This window comes from Pogona vitticeps, chromosome 2 (assembly GCF_051106095.1).
Source record: "Pogona vitticeps strain Pit_001003342236 chromosome 2, PviZW2.1, whole genome shotgun sequence".
Classification (NCBI taxonomy): Eukaryota; Metazoa; Chordata; class Lepidosauria; order Squamata; family Agamidae; genus Pogona; species Pogona vitticeps.
Window position 1 is genome coordinate 243,181,830 of NC_135784.1, and position 18,806 is coordinate 243,200,635.

At 40.1% G+C, this 18,806-nt stretch overlaps 1 protein-coding gene across 3 annotated transcripts in view; it reads left to right on the forward strand.

Annotated features, from left to right (window-relative positions):
* Nucleotides 1-18,806, forward strand: part of LRRC2 (leucine rich repeat containing 2) — a 117,662-nt gene that overhangs the window by 92,919 nt on the left and 5,937 nt on the right. For 2 of the 3 annotated variants that reach the window (XM_072992352.2, XM_020803305.3), the window contains exons 6-8: nt 9,260-9,405; nt 13,414-13,569; nt 18,289-18,425. In XM_072992352.2, the coding sequence (XP_072848453.2) occupies nt 9,260-9,405; nt 13,414-13,569; nt 18,289-18,425 (439 nt within the window). Of the gene's footprint in view, nt 1-9,259; nt 9,406-13,413; nt 13,570-16,217; nt 16,350-18,288; nt 18,426-18,806 lie in introns of those variants that run through there. The other variant, XM_078386186.1, reaches the window with a different exon arrangement.

Sequence of the window (18,806 nt, forward strand, 5' to 3'; positions counted from 1 at the left end):
AGGTTATACTCCTCCTTTTTTCCACTTGTATTCCACGCTTTTGAAACTAGTTTTAAGATTTGATGATTTTCTTGTCGGAGACCCCTGGCTGTGGATAAAAGTGAATCTGACGTGCATCAGGGATGCTGTCCCAAGCCGCCTTGCTGTTTCAGGCAGAGCATCACATGACCCCTTTTGAAATTCCAAGACAAGGCACAGAAAACCAGCCATGGTATTTTGGTACATAAAAATTAAAAATTCATAAGTTACTCAGATAGTTTTTAAAAAAACATACAGGTTGTAGTAGTAAATTACATAAATGACACCTGCGGCCCTTTTGAGACATTCTGCTGCCTGCCACTCACTCTGCCTAATGAGAGGGCTGTTTCTCCACATTCGATGTAGGGTAAGCCATAGTTCTCATTGTCTACACAAAAGCCTTTGACTGTGTCAAACATAACAAATTATGGCAAGTTCTTAAAGAAATGGGAGTGCCTGACCACCTTATCTATCTCCTGAGAAACCTATATGTAGGACAGGAAGCAACAGTTAGAACTGGATATGGAACAACTGATTGGTTCAAAACTGGGAAATGTGTACAACAAGACTGTATTTTGTCTCCCTGCCTATTTAACTTATATGCAGAATACATCATGTGAAAGGCAGGACTGGATGAATCCCAAGCTGTAATTAAGATTGCTGGAAGAAATACCTGTATCAACAATTTCAGATATGCAGATGATACCACTCCGATGGCAGAAAGTGAGGAGGAATTAAAGAACCTCTTAATGACGGTGAAAGAGGAGAGTGCAAAAAATGGTCTGAACCTCAACATCAAAAAAACTAAGATCATGGCCACTAGCCCCATCACCTCCTGGCAAATAGAAGGGGAAGATATGGAGGTAGTGACAGATTTTACTTTCTTGGGCTCCATGTTCACTGCGATGGTGACAGCGGCCATGAAATTAAAAGACACCTGCTTCTTGGGAGGAAAGCGATGACAAACCTAGACAGCATCTTAAGAAGCAGAGACATCACATTGCCGACAAAGGTCCGCATGGTGAAAGCTATGGTTTTTCCTGTAGTGATGTAGGGAAGTGAGAGCTGGACCATAAAGAAGGCTGACTGCTGATGCTTTTGAATTGTGGAGGAGGAGACTCTTGAGAGTCCCCTGGACTGCAAGGAGAACAAACCTATCCATTTTGAAGGAAATCAACCCTGAGTGCTCATTGGAAGGACAGATCCTGAAGCTGATGCTCCAATACTTTGGCCATCTCATGAGAAGAGAAGACTCCCTGGAAAAGACACTGATGTTAGGAAAGTCTGACGGCAAGAGGAGAAGAGGACGATCGAGGATGAGATGGTTGGACATTGTCACTGAAGCTACCAACATGAATTTGACCGAACTCCGGGAGGCAGTTTAGGACAGGAGGGCCTGGCGTGCTCTGGTTCATGGGGTCATGAAGAGTCGGAAATGACTTAACGACTAAACAACAAAAATGATTTTTCAGTGACAGTGTCATCGAAGCTACCAACATGAATTTGACCAAACTCCGAGAGGCAGTGGAAGACAGGAGGGTCTGGCATGCTCTGGTCCATGGGGTCACGAAGAGTCAGACACAACTAAACGACTAAACAACAACAACAAAGAACACTTACATATTTTATTCATTGATTCTTCAACATTATATTAAAAACTAAAACAAATCAAAGTGTGGCTAGTAAGGGGAATGAAGTTAGGGCTTTGCCAGACTGATGTGTCTAGTATCCTATGACTCCTCTATTAATATTTACTTATATGCAATCATCTCCTTCTTGTATCTATAAATTAAGACAGAGCTGCCTTGCCACAGCAGTTGCAATAAGCTTGAAGATGGTCCGACGACTGCAACTGGCACAGAACCGGGCTGCGCGGCTGGTAAGTGGTGCCGCTGCACGGACTCATATCACGCCGGTTCTGAAAAATTTACACTGGCTGCCGGTTGCTGCTCGGGCCCAATTCAAAGTGCTTACTTTGACATATAAAGCCCTAAATGGCTTAGGACCTGGTTACCTAAAGGACCATCTTCTTCCATATGAGCCTGCCCGTCCTCTAAGATCAGGCCAGGAGGCCCTTCTGAATGTGCGATCCCTGAAAGAGGTGAGGGGGATGGCATGTTGAAATAGGGCCTTCTCGGCTGTTGCCCCCCAACTTTGGAATGCCCTCCCTGTAGAGATCCGCCTGGCTCCGACACTCTTGGCTTTTCGGCACCAGGCAAAGACCTTTCTGTTCAGCCAGCATTTTAATTAAACAGTATTCCCTAGCTGGCCACATGAGCAGCAGGACTTATTAATTTTTAATGTTTTAAAAATTGTTTTAATATATGACATTTTATATTGTCTTTTAAAATGTTTTTAATGTCTTTAAGTTTTAATGTTGTACGCTGCCCAGAAGCCACTGGTAATGGTGCGGCTAAAAATATTGTAAATAAATAAATAAATGAATGAAGTTTTTAGCAGAAATAAAAAGGCTTAAAAGTCACTCAGACAGATTCTGTGTTTAAATAATACTTTGACCTTTGCTAGTTGACTTCTGTAATCTAATACTTAGATTCTCCGTGTATGTGTGTTTGTAAATGTGTGTGTGTGTGTGTCAAACTTGGACTTGGTGTACTGCTATGAGTGGATAAAGGAACTTCTGATTTCAGCACATTCTATGCTTAAATGCAGGCTAAATCCAGTAAATATTGGCATTTGGGGTTTATCTCAAAGCAGCAATTTGCAGGAAAATAAAAGCACCCATATGACAGTTATGCTGGATGGGCTGAGGCACACACAAGACGTGTTTTTCCCCTGTGATATCACTCCACTAAAAGTAATGAGGCATTAATGAAATGAACACTCACAATTAAATGAAAACATTTTTTTTTTCATTTTTTCTTTGTATTTTCTCTAGTTTTTATTTGTATTATGCATTTTCTAGGGGAAAAGGATTAACTTAGATCTTTGGTTTTGGTGTTGGCTTTCAGATGTTTCTTCCTATAGAAAAAAACTATTAGAGTAAAACATTTTTATGTCAGACTGCTAAAGAATGGGGGACACTAATATTTGTTCCTTGATCCATTTCTTGAAGTAAGGGCAATTGATTTCATCTAATGAATGTGATCTAGGGAAAGGTAGGCTCTTTTATGTCCCATTGAAATCCATGGGAGAGAGTGAAGAATTAATTAATGTATGCAAGTGAGCACTGAGCATTTTTACCCTCTGGGATATAGGAGTCTCAAATCTTTTATTCTGTACTGTATCAAAGTCATCAAATAAATCCAGCTCAAGCTCATACATGTTTACTAGTCAGAACTAATTCACTGACTTCAATCTAAGTATATAGCATTGTTGGTGAATCACAAAGTTCCATATACTATATATATTATGCACTGGCCCAAATCTTATTGCTAAGTGTAGTAAATCACACTAGAGTAGAGCCAATGAATCAATGAGTAGTTGGTAAATCAACATCTACATAAATTCAATTGATTCAAACAGTCTTAACTCTGTGACTTACTTTACCGTAAATAGTCACAGTTAGAGCTGTTCCATTTGAATCAGTGGAATTTATGGAATATGGCTTACCACATCCTCATTGCTTCAGTAGGCTTAGACTAGTGTGATTTACCATGCTACACAACAGGATTTTGGCCATTGTGTTCAATGAGACTTAGTCCCAAGTGAGATAGGAATAAAACCTGAAGCTGCAATTGTAGTCTTATTTACCTGGGAGTAAATTTCTTGGAATGTATTTCTGAGGAGAAATGTATAGTTAATGCTTTAGATTTGTGATCTTAACAATATTTACATTTCTACTTTTGTTTTGAACTAAGAAAGCAATTACATAAGTTTCATTCAACAATTTCCTCTTTATTATAAGTTGCTGTCTGTTTATCTCAGAGAGCAGAAAATGATTACCTATACAATCTTCTTTTAATATATATAACCTGTAATATTTATCTCTTTAGCAGACATTAAAAAAACAGGAGTCTGTTTAAAATAATTCAGTTTACGATTTTAAATTATCATTTTCCTTATCTTGTCAATTGCAGTTTAAGATTTTTATGCACTCTGATAGTGCAAAACATTGATTTGGAATCAGGAGAAAAAACAACACATGATTTCCCTTAATATCTTAACTGTGTTTATCTACCTAAATGAAATTCAGAAGTTTTTATAATTTAAGAAAACAGGGTGATTATGAGCAATGATGTTCAGATAAAAGGATTCAATGCAATGGATTCAATGCATTGTAAAAATCATATATCCTGTGCAATGAAGTGCTAGGGGAGGGCCCCCCTCTCCGCCTATCGATGTTTCGGTTATGCATGCCAGGTCTGCATCCTCCTCCAGTATAAGATCATAAATCAATTGGAATTTATTGGACACAGACCTGGCATTCAACAGCATCAGTTTTAGAGTGGAGGGCTGGCTGGGCTGGCTACCTCGATACTGACAGTTGACCACAGCCTCAGAATGGTGCACAGCCTTTAAACATCTGTTCACCATTCTTCTAACACGAGCGGAGGCTGTGTCAACGCCATATCTCCCTCTACCCATGATCACTGAGATGTTTTGAGGCCCCTCGCTGGGGAAGCAGGCCTTCTTTTCCATAACAGGGAAAAGGGGGGGGGGGGAAGAGAAAAAGAAAAAAGAAAAATACACTAAATTAATACAATCAAATAAATATCAAATGAAACATTCCAATTATAAAATAAAATACATATAATAATATAGTCATAAAAAAAAAGCCGCACGAAATTTATCCCCCACATGTGGCCTTGGTCTATCCTGCTCTACCATCAAATTTTGTCCTTGAAGGTGTTATTGTCCTATTAGATATAGTTGATGCTATTAAGCCAGGTGCTCTTGATGTTGTTAGAAATGTTAAAATATGAGTCTTGTTGTCAGGGGACCCCAAAGCCCCAAAGATCTCAGTAAGGGTGCAGGAGTCAGCAAAAGGAGGTGGTGGCAGCAGCAGCAGCAGCAGCAGGGTCCAGGCAAGAGGTGAGGTTTGCACCACCATTTTCCTCCCTCGGGAAACTGTTAGAAAGCCATCAATTTCCCTAAGGGAGCAAGCGGGGGGAAGAGGTCCTGGGAGGGAGATTACTAACTAATCTCCAAGCATGGCAATCTCCAGGGCAGGCAGCCTAAAATTCAAGATGGGTAGTTCTCGCTCCCCCACTGCCTCTTCAGCTCTTCAGCTCTCTTTTACTCCTGGAGCCCGGAAAAGCAGCTGCTCAACTTCACCAGGTGCTCCCGCGCTTCTGAAATCCCTCAAAGTCTCAGGGAACCCAGAGCAGCTCCGGAGGACTCCAGACTTGCCTTTCCAGGGAGGCTGTTCTCTTGAAGCTCTTACCAGCTGCCAGTCCCCGCTCCAGCGATGTTCCCCAAGTTAGACGGGGGCTTCTGAACTCCAGCAGCCACCGAAGCCCGCATTGAGTTCTAGCCCCTGTCCACTGGCCACTGTCTCGTCACCCACCGTGCATCGCTTGCCAGTCGCTCGCTCACTCGTTTGCTCTCTCGCTTGCCTGCTCACCTCTGGGTGTTCAACATGGCACGGCGTTCAGGCTCCTCTTGGCAACTCTCGGCAGCTCCTCTCGGCTGACCCAGCACCAGCGCCCTTCCAGTGGTCTCCGATCTGTCAAGGGGCCTCTCAGAACAAGCTAGGAGCCTTTGAGCTCCACCAAGCAGTTTTCAAACAACCCCCGCTTTACGAGCCCCAACTCTACCTGGCTCGGTCCGCTCAACCCACTTCATGTGCTCCTGCACAGCTCAGTCCACAGTGTCTCAGGTCAGGTAGGGAGAGAGGCAATTTAGAAAAAGAGAGATAAAACTAACAAATAACTAAAATGTGCAAGAAAAAGGAAAAAATGAGGGAAGTAAGCTGGGGTGGCGGCAGAGAAATCACTACCCACCCGCCACCGGCGCCATCTTGATTCAAAGTGATTAATAATTGCATTGTTTTTCTACTGCTATTTTAGAGCCTAAGCATCACTTATACAATAAGCATTAATCATAGAGAGCCAGTTGCATTTCACAAAAAAACTTGATGGTATATTTTCCTTGATGGTCCTGTCTGGCCAATATTTTTTTTCTTATGGAACAGCAATCTCGGTTCTCCCTGTGCCAAGTTGAGCTTTCTAAGCATTACTATTGAAGATGAGGAACCAAGAGAAGCTGATGCATACCTTGCTGGTGTAAGTAATAAGAGGTATTCTCATTGGATCACTGTAGGCTTTTTTTTTTGTCAGTAGTTCTTCTTTTTTTACTATTGACAAAACAATGCAGATCAGTGAAAATGCCACAAGAAGCCCCCACAAGGGTCACAATGCCATCTGATTTGCAGAGTAAAATGTAGAGGAAAGTGAAGGCACACAGCACATATTTCTGGAAAAAAACCAAGGTGTGATTTCTTGAAAAGATACAGATTATTTTTTATTATAACTAGTTTATATTTATTTGTCCTTTTCAACATTTCATTACTGTACATGGTTAATTAGCATCTCTGTACCGTGGTTTCTGTGCTACCACCCAACGACTATTTGTTAATGACCTTAGTCAAGGAGTGACCTATGTTTCTACTTTGTGCATTTCAGTTTCCTCTCCTTCCATTGATTACATCATTGCTCCCAATAATATGAATTAACCATGCATTGTCTAAGACGTGTGCGTGTGTGGGAACCAAATATTTCTAACTATCCAGTTCTCACTGTATTTATAGCCCTACTTAGGCATTCTTCAACCCTTTACTGTGCATGTGCTTAGAGGTAAGTCACGAACTCTGCTGTCCTTCATTGCTGTATTCTTCACGGTTAGATCAATGGAATAGTCATGGTCATAGGTAGATTCTACATGTGAGCACACAGATATTCCACATTTAGTTGTCTGAGAGCCTGCATGTGAGTACTAACCTCTTCTCTTCAGATTCAGCACTGTAAGCATGAAAAATGCAATATTGGAGGGAGTATGCTAAGCACTTCCTACTAAGCTTGTTGAAGAATGCCTGCATAGGGCTTATGTGCTACCCCCTTGTGAAATCTAACATATTTTTCACCCATTTTTGTCTGCATCTTGTAACAACATGCAGACAACAAAAAAACAAACCTGTGCAATGTTGAGCCTTTTTGGCAGGCCTATAAAATTGTTATTTGGGTATGGACTTTGGAACTTGTTTTGTGTCCACATGGTTATGCCTGCTTTTGCTTTTCAATAGCCTGGAATGCTTTCTCTAACTCTGATTTTTAAGGGTTAAAATTTGGGTGGAGACTATGCCATTTTCCCACTGATATTCCTTTCCCATTAAACAATATGTCTAGACTGTGTGAGAGTTGAGATCACAGAGCCACCATGAATCATTGCAAGTTAATATTTCGTCACAATTAATTGATGGGCTCTCAAATATTCTGTTCTGTACTGATGCTTTTAGTATTTTTCTTGCTGTTCATACATCCCCTTTATCTTGTTTTATATAGTACTTTTCCCCTGTGACTTTCTGCTCCTTTTAATCCCATTAATAGCAAGATTTACTTTTAGTAATGCTTTGTAACTGGATGGAAGTTACAGTAGAGCTTCACATTTGCAGTTGATACTCTCAATGAACCCTTTAAAAAGAAGGCAGCTCCAGCACAGAATAGATTTCTTGAAGATTTCTTTAAAAGAAGTGTTTTTGTTAAAGAGGAGAGATGTAGCTTTTCAAGGGAAGTTTAAACACAAATATTCGTAAAACCCAAGTTGTTTCAGAACAAATGAGATAGAGATGGAATATCTGCTCTAAGACCCCAATTTCATGCTTATCATGTTTTTAGTACTATTTCTCTTTTAATAATTTTGTAAGCTCCCTTGTGTCCTTCCGCTGGGAGAAAAATGAGGTTAAAATAAAATGAAGGTAGTTGACCACTTCCCTTCCTCCATGAATGAGTAGCATTTACCAAGGCCAGCCTGTGTTCTGTGGGCACCTGACTCCCAAATTCGGTGTGGTGCCCTCTCCATCACATTTTGGGCTCCCTACTGTCAAAACCCACTGAAGATCTAAAATAATTCTCGAAACAGCCTAGAAATAGCCATAAATTGGAACAATTATCAAGTTGCGCTACTTGTCATCTTTTGCTAACTGAGGGGGTATCAGTGTTGCTTAAAAGCAGTATGATACCGAGAGTTCAACTCCAAAGAAATGGGATACTCTTGAAAGAGAATAACTTGCCTGAAGTAAGGTACATATCCCATGGAACAAATGAAAACAAGAATGCATTTGTTGTGGGATATAGAAAGAAGGAGCTGGGATGAGCATGCTGGATAGCTCAGTGATTTAGCTAACCAGAAGTGGAGGTTTGATTCCCCACCAGAGATGGGCAAAAAATGAACCGTGAAGTAAATGAACCCCATGAATCAGACTGTTTTGTGGTTCATTCCCGGGTGCTTTGGGGAAACACACCTGCCCTGAATGAAGTAAAATGCTGAACTATTATAGGAGCCACACCCTGCACAACTCAACTGGTGGTTTCAGGTTTGCAGCAGCTGGCATGAGAAGAAATTTTATATTTGAAGGCTTGCTTGGGTCGGCATTTTGTGTCACCAGGACCATCCTACCTGGTTTCAGTGAGAGGAACTGATTCCATAGCTCATGTCTGCCCCCTTTTTGTTCTTTCCTCTGTCCACCTCATGATGAGCAGCACCCTGTCTCAAGTTCCTTGTGTGAACCACTCATTTAATTTCTCCCAAGCAAGTTCCTAAAGAGCACTTTTCTGGGGGGAACCTGATTTGGGGGGGCTATAACTTAGACATCGAAAATCCAGTCTTTGCCAGACTTGTAAGGGGTGGGGAAGAGAGTCTGCCAAAGAATCTCTTGAGTTTGGCATTTCTAACTGGGGGATGGGGGATTCTAATGCTCCTGAGATTCACAAATTGCACAAACCACAAAATGGTTCATTTTGTTGGAAAGTTCATGGTTTGTGACTCCTGAATATTGATGAACCACAGACCATCATGCTGCTTTTTGGATTCATGCCCATCTATATTTCCCACTGTGCCTCTTTCATCTGGCCTCAGTGATCTGTAGGGTCCCTTCCAGCTCTGCAGTTTTAAGATAATGATGATTATGATGATATTATTTTTATTATTAGATATAACATCACTTGATTCACTCTGAAGGAACTCCAGCTACCATAATTAAATGCATGTTTTCTTCACTGAATTCCTTGTAACACAACATATAAATTATTGTTATTCTTATTGTTATTGTTGGTGTTATTTGCAGTTAAGCAACTTGAAACAAGTTACGTTTGTAGATATATCAGCAAACAAATTCCCCTCAGTTCCAATATGTGTGCTCCGGATGCCAAATTTGCTGTGGTTAGATTTGAGCAGCAATAACCTCAAAGATCTACCACAAGATATGGACAGGTAATTCTTTGTATTGTTTTTGAATGACATTTTGTTTTTGCAAATAAAGCGCTTCCTTGACTTGATTGTCTAGATGTGCAAGTAGAGGGTCTAAACTGCTGCAACCAGATTATTAACTGGGGCTGGTTACAGGGAGCATATAACTCCTATGTTACAGTAACTCCACTGGCTGCCAATTTTGTTTCCGAACACAATTCTAAGTGCTGGTTTTAACCTGTAAAGCCCTAAATGGCTTGGGTCCAAGCTATCCCAAAGACTGCATCTCCCTCTATGAGTCTGCCTGGGCATCAATTCATCAGGGGAGGCCTTTCTCTTGGTCTCGCCACTCTCACAGCGGTGCTTGGAGGAGACACAGGAAAGGGCCTTCTCTGTTGCTGCTCCCAGACTCTGGAATTCCTTCCCATGGGAAGCCAGGCTGGTCTCATCTTTGCTGTCCTTCTGCAAGCAGTCAATGACATTTTTCTTCAGATAGGCTTTTCCTTAGTGACTAAGAGTCTGAGAGGAGTTTTTCAAATTAGATTGCTGTGCCCTGTTGCTTTTAAATGTTTTTTAGTATTGATTTTATTTACCATTTTAGTATGATACTTGTTTTAAAATATTTGTACACTTACTGTTTATAGCTTTTAAATACTGTCCTTTTAATGATGTTTGAGACCTTTAAGGAGAAATATTTTAAATAAATAAATAAATAAAAATAGTGTTGATTTGGATGTAATTTGGCTTGTTGTCTGCCATGGCAGCCATGACACCTGAGATTTGCAAAACAGTTCCAGCCAATCAGCTGGAGATGGATGGTAGCTAATTTGCATATGTTGCCTAGTTTGTAAAAATTAATAACAATGTGGACTTTTTGTTGTATCTTATTCACCAGAGTGGCCAGGATATAATGCTGTGTGCACATAGTGCTATAAACTCAAGATCTACACAGATTTGCATGTGTTTCAACATATAAGGAAGTCAGCTTGTGAATAAGGTCAATTACCACCATCATGGTGATACATGCCAACTCTGAAATTTGAGGGTGGGATATAGTAGGCAACTTAGAGAGATGCAATGGTTGTATTAAACTGGATTTTGTAAATGTTGGCCAAAATTCTATTGCTTAGCATAATAAATTGCACTAGAGTAAGCCCATTGAATATAACTGCAATTTACTTTAGCATCGATTAGACCCAGTTGAATCAATGAAACCTATGGAGGAGCTGACTCACTAAATTTTCATTGATTCAATGGGCCTACTCTAGTGTTATTTATTAATAAGCAACAAGATTGGACTGCATTTGGTAAACTAATACTACTAAAACATACAATATTCAGTCTCAACAGTATCATTCAATCCCCTATTGTAAATGTCCCTGTGGAAATGGTTGTTGTAGGTTTTTCAGGCTGTCTTACCATGTTCTGAAGGTTTTTCTTCCTAATGTTTCATCAGTCTCTGTGGCTGGCATCTTCAGAGGACAGGAGTTATAACTCTGTGTTCCGGTGTAGTGTATGGGATAGTTGAGTATTTGTAGCTGTGGGATCAGTTTTTTGTCCTTTTCAGAAGAATGGGTGATTGAAATAATAAAAAAAGGATCCCACACTACAAATACTCAACTATCTCACACACTACACCAGAACACAGACAGAGTTCTAACTCCTATCATCTGAAGATGCTGGCCACAGAGACTGGTGAAACGTTAGGAAGAAAAACTTTCAGAACACGGCCAAACAGCCTGAAAAACCTACAACAACCATTGGGTCCAGGCTGTAAAAGCCTTCGAGAATACATCCCTGTGGAAAACAAATGTGAGGTGTGCCTCTATGTTGCCTGTATAATGAGGGAAAAAGAAAGAACATGGCTTTTTAACAAGCTTTTCCAGCCATTGCAAATACTGTACATTAGCTGCCATTTGAACAGAGAGACTATGTACTGAGTCTATCTTTTGCTCACGTTGAGTTTTGATGTTATGCATCTTCCTGTCCTCAGAGGGTTGTGATTATATCAGAAACCATTCATGAACAATGGATTGGGAGGCAATGTAACTCTGTTCATTGTCTTCTCTTTCTATGAATTTCTGGACTAAACTACATGCTGTGCAGCTGAGCATTGTTTTCTCTGAAGTAATCATATGGGGGATAAGCTCATGTCTGTTCCTTTGCAGGTGGGGGCAGGCTCAATTATCTTGCAGCTGCTTCTCTTCCATTTGTCTCTCTTCATGAGAACTAAAATCACCACTATAGTGGCATGAATGGGAGTGGGGAATTTAGCAAAATAAAAACAAAGAAGCAGGTGGGAGCAGGTTTAACCCCCCCCCACTAGTACTCACACTTAGTGACACCACTTCAAAGCTTGTGTCCTAACTTTACATTGTATGTCATTGCACTTCCTTCCTTCCTTCCTTCCTTCCTTCCTTCTATTTTTATCATGCCTTTCTCCTTAAAAAGGACCCAAGGTGTGTTACATCATTAAAAGAGAATATTTGAAGCTAAAAACAGTAAGTCTACAAATACTAAAAAGGATCAAACAAATAGTACACTGAAAAACAGTAAACAAAAGCAAAACACATTAAAGGCAGTGAAGTATAACCATCCATTTAAAAAACCCAGTCAGGCAGCCAGTCACTCAGGGAAAGCTTGCCTGAAGAGAAATGTCTTTGCTTGCTTGTGCAAGAACAGCAAAGATGGTAACAGCCTAACCTCCTGTGGGAGGGAGTTCCAAAGTCAGGGAGCAGCAACAGAGAAAACCCTCTCCTGTGTTCCCAGCAAATGCACCTGTGAAGGTAGTAGAACCAAGAGAAAGGCCTCTCCTGAAGATCTGAACACCAGGACAGTCTCATGATGGGAGCTGTGGACCTTGAGGAAACTTGGAACCAAGATTAGGGAACCACCTCCCCAACACAGTGAGAAAAAGAATAGTAGAGAAAGGATCAAATTCTGTTGGCTTGTGTGACCTATGGAGTTTACACCAGGGTGGTAACATCTGTAAGGTGGTCAAAGGGTTAACATAAAGTGGGTTAAATCTGTAAAATGCTCTTGCTGGCCAGCCTAGGCATAAATGTTTTGGGAGAAGTGCAATGCCAATACACCATCCTCAGTTAAGCAAGTTGGAGAGAACATCCTGACCTTGGTATGGGTGGTAGTTTTGTAGATCAGGCGAAGATGCACCTGGAACTTCTTAATTTGCCTTGGCTGGTACAGCTGAAGCCAATTAAAATCTGCCTGCTGATTGGTGGACTCTTACAACAGTGAACTGTGGGATGATGGGATTTAAGGAAGATGATTAATTCATTTAGTTTTATCCTCCATCATGGATCATCACCATGATTTAGCCAGCTCATGCTACCTGCTATGAAGAACTCTATACATGCTTGTAGGTATAGATTAGAGAGTTAACTTTTCTTAATTTTCTGTGGGGATCACTTTATTATACCTTGAGCTCTGTGAAGTCTGCTTTTGCTACCAAGTAATGGATTTTGTAATCACTGCTGAATTATTGGAACTTTTGTCTTATGCCTTGCAACTTTTGCTTTTCATAAAATATAAAATTTTGTCCAAGCTGTGGTTTGTTTAGACAACTGAAGGGGGTTGAAGGCACTTTTCCCTATGTCTGAGGATGCTCTGAGAGTTTGAAGTATTTTGGGTTACTTTAATTTCTGTGCAGAGTTGGTTGCAACCAGGAGCAACAATGTGCTTGTGTTCATTTATTCTTTGAGCACCAAGAGTAAGAGACTCAGAATGGCCTAAGAAAGGCATGGGCCCATAGGAGGCTTTTCCCAACCTTTAGTGCACTGACCTCCTGGACATAACCCAGCCAGGCAAAGAAGGCAAATTGAATGGTCAGAGGATCCCCTCTGAGTATGAGCAAACAACATTCCCTCGCAACTTGGCAAACCGAAATGGCCTTATGTGTTTTTCAGTAATATATTCTGTAATATATTTTGTAATATAGTTTGGTTTTTCAGTAATATAGCAACTTTAGCTTATTGTATGGTGAACTTAACTGTGTTGTTCTCTTACTCTCTTAAGGCTAGAAGAATTGCAGACTCTTCTCCTGCAGAAAAACAAGCTGACCTATCTTCCACAAGCATTGGCCCAAATGTCAAAACTGAAATTACTGGTTGTCAGCAGTAATCATTTGGTTGAGATGCCTTCAGCTGTTTGTGATTCCACAACAGGTTTGAAGTAAGTAAATAGCAACTGAAAAGAATATTTGTGCTTCTACCTTTCTGCTCCACACTTTTCCTCAATCAATTCATTTAAGATTCTGTAGTAAATGGGATCTAGTTCTGAACTTTCTTCAGATGACTCCTAATACAACTCTTTGTCACTCTTGTTCCCTCAGTCACTTTAGATAAGCTACTGTATTTTTTGCATCATAAGACTCACTTTTTCCCCACAAAACAGGGGGGTGGAAAATCTGTGCATCTTATGGAGCGAAGAAAACAGATTATATTTTCCTGTTTTCTTCTCCTAAAAAATCGGTGCGTCTTATGGAAAGGTGCGTCTTATGGAGCGAAAAATACGGTATATCATTTTTGATTTTAATATCATTTACAGTTTTCCCCCTAAGCATGCTTGATGTCCTGTTATTTTTATAACAAAAGATGATAAAAAGAACAGTAGTAAAGGATTAGAGAACACCAAAAGATTGGGTGATTCCCAGTTTGGTGTAGTGGATGGAGTGACAGATTAGACCTCTGGAAAACAGGGTTCACATCTCCCCCTCCGTCATGGATACTTGGAGTGAGATGAGGCTGAACTGGTAAAATCACTCCAACATCTCACTTACCTTGAAAGCCTCATTTGGATTGCTATAAGTCACTTCTGACTTGATGGCATGTAACACACATACAGACTGAATGAACGGGTATTAAAATGGTGGAATCGGGTCTGGCAGTGACTAGGAAAAGAGGTGTTTGTCAATGTTGACAATTAGGTGGAAACCTTGATTTAGTCTATGGCAGCTGTGAAGAATGCAAATCCCATGTTAGGGATCATTATGAAAAAGTCCAAACATGAAACTGCCAATATCTCTGGTTCAGCAACACTTTGTGCATTCTCTATAATTGTGGTTGTCATAATAGAAAAATAATATTTTAGAGCTCAAAAGGTGCTGAGGATGGGAACCAAAAAGCTGAGGAGCACCTCAGGTTACAATCCGGGTGGAAGAAACCCTACCCAAATCAAAGCTAACTGTTTTTCAAAGCCATTGCCTAGATGTGTTGGCCCCCAGTGATAGCCACTTAAGGAGTTTATGGCATTGATAGGGCCTCCTGAACATCCCTTCATAATGTACGGGATGTGAAGAGAGAAGATCAGTTATATTACTGATCTGATAGTTGAAATGAGCTCTCGTTTTGTATCTTGGTAGCACATTTACCCACAGTTTAGCAACAAAATTAACTTGGCTGCCTGTTGTGCTACAGAAAATACAGTACTTGTATTCAAGTGAAGTACAGTGGTGCCCACATAGCGAGGTTAATCCGTTCCGGATTAACCGTCGCTATGGGGAAACATCACTATACGGAACGGAAAAACCCATTGGAACGCATTAAATGAAGTTCCAATGGGGCCCAAAACTCACTGTTCTGTGATGTTTCCCCATCCAGCTGCCATTTTCGCGCCCTCGGTAAGCAAGGGCAGGGCACGAAAATGCTACGCGTGGCCATTTTGGGCGTCCGGCAGCCATTTTGGAACCACCGATCAGCTTAGCGATTGTCGCAAAGTGATTTTCGGCCACAGAAATCCCAAAAAACGGATCGCTATGCGAATTAGTCGTTAAACGGTGTGCTAGTTATGCAAGGCACCACTGTAATGGCTCATCATTTAGCCTAATACTGAGTTTTAATTCCAAGGGTATGAGGGCAATATACTAGTTATCAAATACTTCATGCTGGAAGAATAAAAGGATAAAGGATAAAATCTAACAAGTAGTAGCTGCTATTTGCATTCCTTAGACTATAACATTACATTATTATGTATCAAGACTATATATTTGGATAAGATACAGTCTCCATTAACCCAATTATTGTTACTGTCTGATGTGTCCTAAATGACTAGTGCAGCAAAATCAGATGAATATAATTTGTTTAAAGTCTCAGCCTTCAAAATCACTACTCCTGCTTCCTGTTTCTTCCTTCAAGGTTAGCAGGTACATGAGTAGAGCTGGGCACAAATTAAAAACTGAATCACCAAATTTGTCCAAAAATTGCTAATTCATCAATTTGTATTCATATAATCAATGCCCTGATGAATCATGAATCAATGATTTTTAAAATTTTTCAATAAATTTGGCTATAAACTGCTCCCAAGGCACCTAGAGACACCAAAATTGCAGGGAAGCTTCTACTGACTCTTCTCTACAATCCCCACAAGTTTGGTGAATATTGGGTTTCCCCAGGCCAGCTGCTAAAGGGCACTTTCCTTGGGGAATCTACTTTGTGGGTGTATAACATGGATGTCAGAAGTCCAATCTTCACCAAACTGGGAGGGAGAGTCAGAGAAAGCCTCTCTGTGATTTTGGTGTCTTTAGGTGCCTTGGATAAACTTTCCTAGGAAGGCATTCTTGTAGGTGTATAACTCAGGTATTCAAAAGGCAAACTTCACCAAACTTGCAGGGCTTGTAGAAGAGAGTCAGGGGAAGCGTCTCCATGAATTTGATGTCTCTAGGTGTTTGAGGGCTGTTTTATAGGGTTTTAAATAAAAAAACCCAAATTGGTAAATGGATTCATCGATTTGTCAGAAAAAATCATAAATTCATAATTCATCAAATTGATGAATCGCGAATCAAAACAAACCACCATTTATCTGATTTGTGCCCATCTCTACAGGTAACTGATACAGTTATTGAGACGGAAGCAGAACATCTCAAGATAACATGGCGCCTGAGGTGAAGGACACGATGGTGTTCCTGCTCAATTTCATAGTACTTAAATCTTGGTTTAGCAGGATAGAGCCCTTCGCAGCACCTAAGAACAGCACAGAAGAATCTCTGAACTGTGCCCTCACCTTTTAAGGACATCAGTCTGGTGTACTGTGTACATGGTGTGTAGATATGCTAATTAGCAATGTTGTGTAGTTGCAGCAGTTTGCTATCATTTTGATTGGCAAGGTGCCATGGAATTGAATTCTGGGCTTTGGTAAAATAGTTATAATCATCTGTTGTGGTGTGAGGGAGGACCTTAGAGCTCTCTGGCAGAGAATTCCAATTGCTACAACAAACTAAATCCCAGGACTTCATAGGATGGAGGTGCAGCAGTTATAAAATGGAGTGGCCTTGTAGGCCAGATGGGTGGGGTATAAATCGAATGAATGAATGAATGAATAAATAAATAAATAAATTATCAAACTGCTGCAATTATACTACATTACTAGGCAGAGTATGGATCAAATAGGGAATCTATACTATCAGTATGCTGCATCAGGCTCTTCCCAATGAGCAGATCGTTGCATTATGAGATGAGGGTGCTGTTCAGAGATTTTTCTGCATATTTTGTGCAGTGCCACTCAGAGAAGAGACTCCAAACTTGCTCTTAATTATTTGGCAGGAATATAGGAGAGAACATTCTCCTTCAGGCAGACTGGTCCTAAGGCATTTATGGCTTTGAAGGTCAGTGTCATAACTCTGAGTTGGACCTGGAAACTGACTGGTAGCCATTGCAGTTAACACAAAATGTAGCAATATGTTCAAAAATCACCATTACCCATGAGTAGCCTTAGTGCTCTGTTTGGCACTAACTGAAGTTTCTAGATTGTCTTCAAAAGTAGCCCTATCTACAGCACATTGCAGTAACACAAGGTTCTAGCACATCAATAGATATATGGCCAAAGCTGCTATCAAGCACTCTGTCTCATGGCAGTCATGTGAGCCTAAGGTGGCATAGCAGGAACAATATTCTGTCACCTCCTGAGATGACAACCCTGCTCTTTTGAGGTGATTACAACTCCATTTTAGAGCAGGCTGAGCATGGTTAAACTGGGTGGATGAACAGAGTTCAATCACGTCTTTGTTTATAGGACCTCATCCAATCCATTAATGAGCTACTTCCTCATCTGCATTCAGTGATAAAGGGAGGTAACATGGAGTAGCATAAGCATTCTGATGACAGTGTATTCTGGTGATTCAAACAAGCTATAGTTATTTTCAAAGGTTGGATTCAAGCATTCTAGAAATGTTCTGGAGGAATTTTTTTAAAGTTTTGTGCCATTCTCTTATCAAATCTATTTTTTTTTAAAAAAGTAAAAGACAATAATGAAAAAATAATGAGGAGCACAAACTGTAACGTGACAAGTTACTCTTTTTAACTACTGTATTGTAATGAGTAATGCTGTTAGATTTTTTTTGTTGAATTACAAATACTCTATGGGGAAAATAAACTTTTAGTTAACTTTTTAAGTTTTTAAACTTATAAAACAAACTTTAAAAGTTACTTTCCAAGTACTGCATCAGATCAATAGTCTCACAGAATCACCTTGTAGAGCCAGGCGTTCATATAGAAGCAGAACTATTGTAAAGTGGTGCATCGCAGACCGTGGTCGAACAAGGTGGCATTTATGGACCAAAAGAGTAGAATGTAAAATCTTTACATGCCAGATGGGAAATCTGTTGACTGTGTAATTAAGCATATGTTCATAGTGTTTTACATGTGTTTTTTCTACAAGGCTATTTCCGAGTTGACATTTATTATAGCAAATTATCATTAAAAACCTTTGGTAAGTTGCCCACAAATAGACTAGGTAAGTTGTGCTCACAAATAAATGGACTTAGCTCTGCAACAAAGTAGGAAGGATAGAAAATTTATGGAGTTATCAATCATTGGGCATGTAGCAAGCAGCAGTCTGCTCGTGATGAGAAGCATTATAGAATCCCTCCATGCTAATAATTTTTTTTTCTTTTTGCAGATTTATAAGCCTCAAGGATAACCCTCTTGAAACAACCTCATTTCAAGAGATTGAAGAAATAACAGAAAGTGACCGTGATCGTGAGCTGTTTGAAAAGGAATTTATGAAAGCCTACATTACAGATTTAAAAGAAAGAGGTACAGACCTATATAGATGAGATATTAGCCAATGTGCTAATTTCTTTTTCATTCAAATATGCAAGTTAATAACTTCAGCCTGGTTTTCTGACTGCATGAAGAAAGCACTGGTCAAGGATACACTGTGACTGCATTTGAGATGTTTCGTAGAGAACCTGCACACTGGTTCAACAACATCAGGAAGGACATAAGTTCTCTACCTTGCATTACTCCATCCTGGTCTAAATGCTATTGACCATTTTCTGTGCAAGAGTAGTATTTAGAAATAAGAGGTAATTAAGAGGTTGTGCATTAGCTTTCCACACCAAACAGTCCAAGCAGTTGCAATTTAAATGAACAAGTATCTGGGTTATAGGGGGGTACTCCTGTTTCCTTTTTTGG